This window comes from Emiliania huxleyi (genome assembly GCF_000372725.1).
Source record: "Emiliania huxleyi CCMP1516 unplaced genomic scaffold EMIHUscaffold_946, whole genome shotgun sequence".
In the NCBI taxonomy this organism is placed as follows: Eukaryota; Haptophyta; order Isochrysidales; family Noelaerhabdaceae; genus Emiliania; species Emiliania huxleyi.
The window spans coordinates 38,751-40,885 of record NW_005194976.1 but is presented as its reverse complement, the minus strand read 5'-3'; the positions used below and the strand labels follow the sequence as shown (position 1 = coordinate 40,885).

The 2,135-nt window shown below is 63.7% G+C and overlaps 1 protein-coding gene across 1 annotated transcript; it reads left to right on the top strand.

Annotated features, from left to right (window-relative positions):
• Positions 1 to 621: 621 nt before the first annotated feature.
• EMIHUDRAFT_250560 (hypothetical protein) lies at positions 622 to 1,847 on the top strand (the record flags this gene model as incomplete). The annotated part of the gene is made up of 3 exons (XM_005756824.1): positions 622 to 693; positions 1,278 to 1,385; positions 1,551 to 1,847. Coding segments are annotated over 3 exons (477 nt in total), but the record flags the coding sequence as incomplete, so codon positions are not given.
• Between the last annotated feature and the right edge of the window lie 288 nt (positions 1,848 to 2,135).

Genomic DNA, 2,135 nt, shown 5'->3' with positions numbered 1-2,135 from the left:
ACCCCAACCGCGATCGGAATCAACGTTTGCAGCGCCCCCATTGTCGCCTGCGTCTGCGGCTCGGCGGCCGGCTTCGACTGAGGCTCAGGCTCCGCAGCAGCAGCAGTCTCGGCCCTCTTCCCCGCCATCGCCCGCGTCGTGGCCCTCCGGTAGACGGGGCCGGACGGGCCGCACAATGCGTCGACGGCCGTTTCCTCGTAGTATTTGAGCGCCTCGGTCGCCGTCATGTCGTCACCCTGGGCCTCGTTCTTCTCATCGCCGCCCTGCGTCTCTGTCTTCTCCTCGCCACTGCTCGCGCTGGCCGTGTCGCGCTCGCTAGCTGCGCCGCGGTCGAAAAGGGCGGCAAACATGCCGATTGCGCTGAGTTCGCTACGAGTCCGTCCGTGTCCAAGATTTTTTTCTTCTTTTGTTACTGGTTACCGATACACACGGTCGCACGACCGAGTCTCCGCAAAGGGTCCACCGTGGATGGAGATGGAGCGTGAAGTTGCATTCGTTGAAGAGGAAAGGCTCAAAGCGAGCTGCTGGACCCCGCCATGGGCATGGCCTCGCCCCTGCTTGCAGTAGAAGCAGACCTGCTCCGCCGGGTTCTTCTTCTCCGTACAGCCCGGCGTAGTGCAGATGTCGGCCACCGGCTTGATTGGAGACACGTTCGGTGCCGGCGAGGAGGACGAGGTCGAGGCAGCAGACGAGGTGGAAGCCTGCGGATCGCCCTTGGCCTTGCACTGGCACGCGATAACCTCCCACCCGCACGTCCCGCCGACCCCCGAACGGCGAACCGCGCGTTTCAGCAGCGCATCGAGATGAGGCCGCTGTGATGATCTTTTTGTTTTTTAAAGATCACTGGTGCGCGGACGGCCCGGGGAGCCTACGGCGCCATTTTAATCCGCGCTCCTCTTTATGGCCTGCGGCGCCTGGCTTGAGCCAGGAAGTGTAAGAGGCACCGCCGAGTTGCTCACGAGTTTTTTGTTGCATCGAATCGAGTGGCAGATGCAGCGCCGACGCTGTAGGTACGTGGTGATTGCGGTGTCTCGCGCCTTTCGCATCCATGTCCTCCCTCCCAACGTACAACGAGCCTCTGCTCAACAGTGACGGGCAGCCGAACGATGGGTGGCAGATGCAGCGCCTCGTCGTCACCGTTCTTGCCGTCTCTCTCGGCTCCTCCCTGCAGGTGCGTGTGGTGCACGCCGAAACTCGAGCGAAACTGTGTGTCGACGACTCTCCGTGCTGACGCTTCGCGCCGAGCGCCCACCGCCCCTCCTCGTCCGCTGTCGCAGTTCGGCTTCGCCACCGGCTCACTCAACAACCTCGAGGCGGTGGTGCCGGCGTCGCTGCCCGGGACGCTCGAGACGTGGCAGTGGGCGCTGATCAACTCCTTCTTCTCGGTGCGCTGCCGCTGCATCGCGCCCACACCGACTTCTTCGCCGCTCTCCCTCCCGCCACCCGCACGACGTCGCCGCACATCTGCGCCACCCGCCGCCCTCCATTGACGTGCGTGGCGGCTTGTGCCGTCGGATCCAAGGGCTGAGCCGGCAGCGCCACCGCCACAGATCGGGGGTCTGATTGGCTCGTACGGGTGCGTCGCGCCGCTCGCGTACCTGGGCCGCAAGAAGACGCTGCTGTGGGCCAACCTCTTCGTCTTCCTCTCCTCGGCGCTCATGTTTTTTGGCGAGGTCTGGTGGGTCTTGCTGCTCGGCCGCGTCTCGATCGGCGTCGTCGCGGGCGTGGCGCAGATGGTGGCGGGCTCGTACATGACGGAGATCGCTCCGATCGCCATCCGCGGCTCCGTCGGCGTCTGCTCGCAGGTCGGCATCGTGTGCGGCATTGCCTTTGCCAACTTTCTGACGGTGCCCGCCCTTGCCTGCGGGTCCCTGTCCCGCCCCGCCGGCGCACATACACACACGCACACACACACACACATACACACACACACGCACACGCACGCACACGCACTCTCTCTCTCTCTCTCTCTCTCTCTCTCTCTCTCTCTCTCTCTCTCTCTCTCTCTCTCTCTCTCTCTCTCTCTCTCTCTCTCTCTCCCTCCCCCTCTCTCTCTCTCTCTCTCTCTCTCTCTCTCTCTCTCTCTCTCTCTCTCTCTCTCTCTCTCTCTCTCTCTCTCTCGCTCTCTCTCTCTC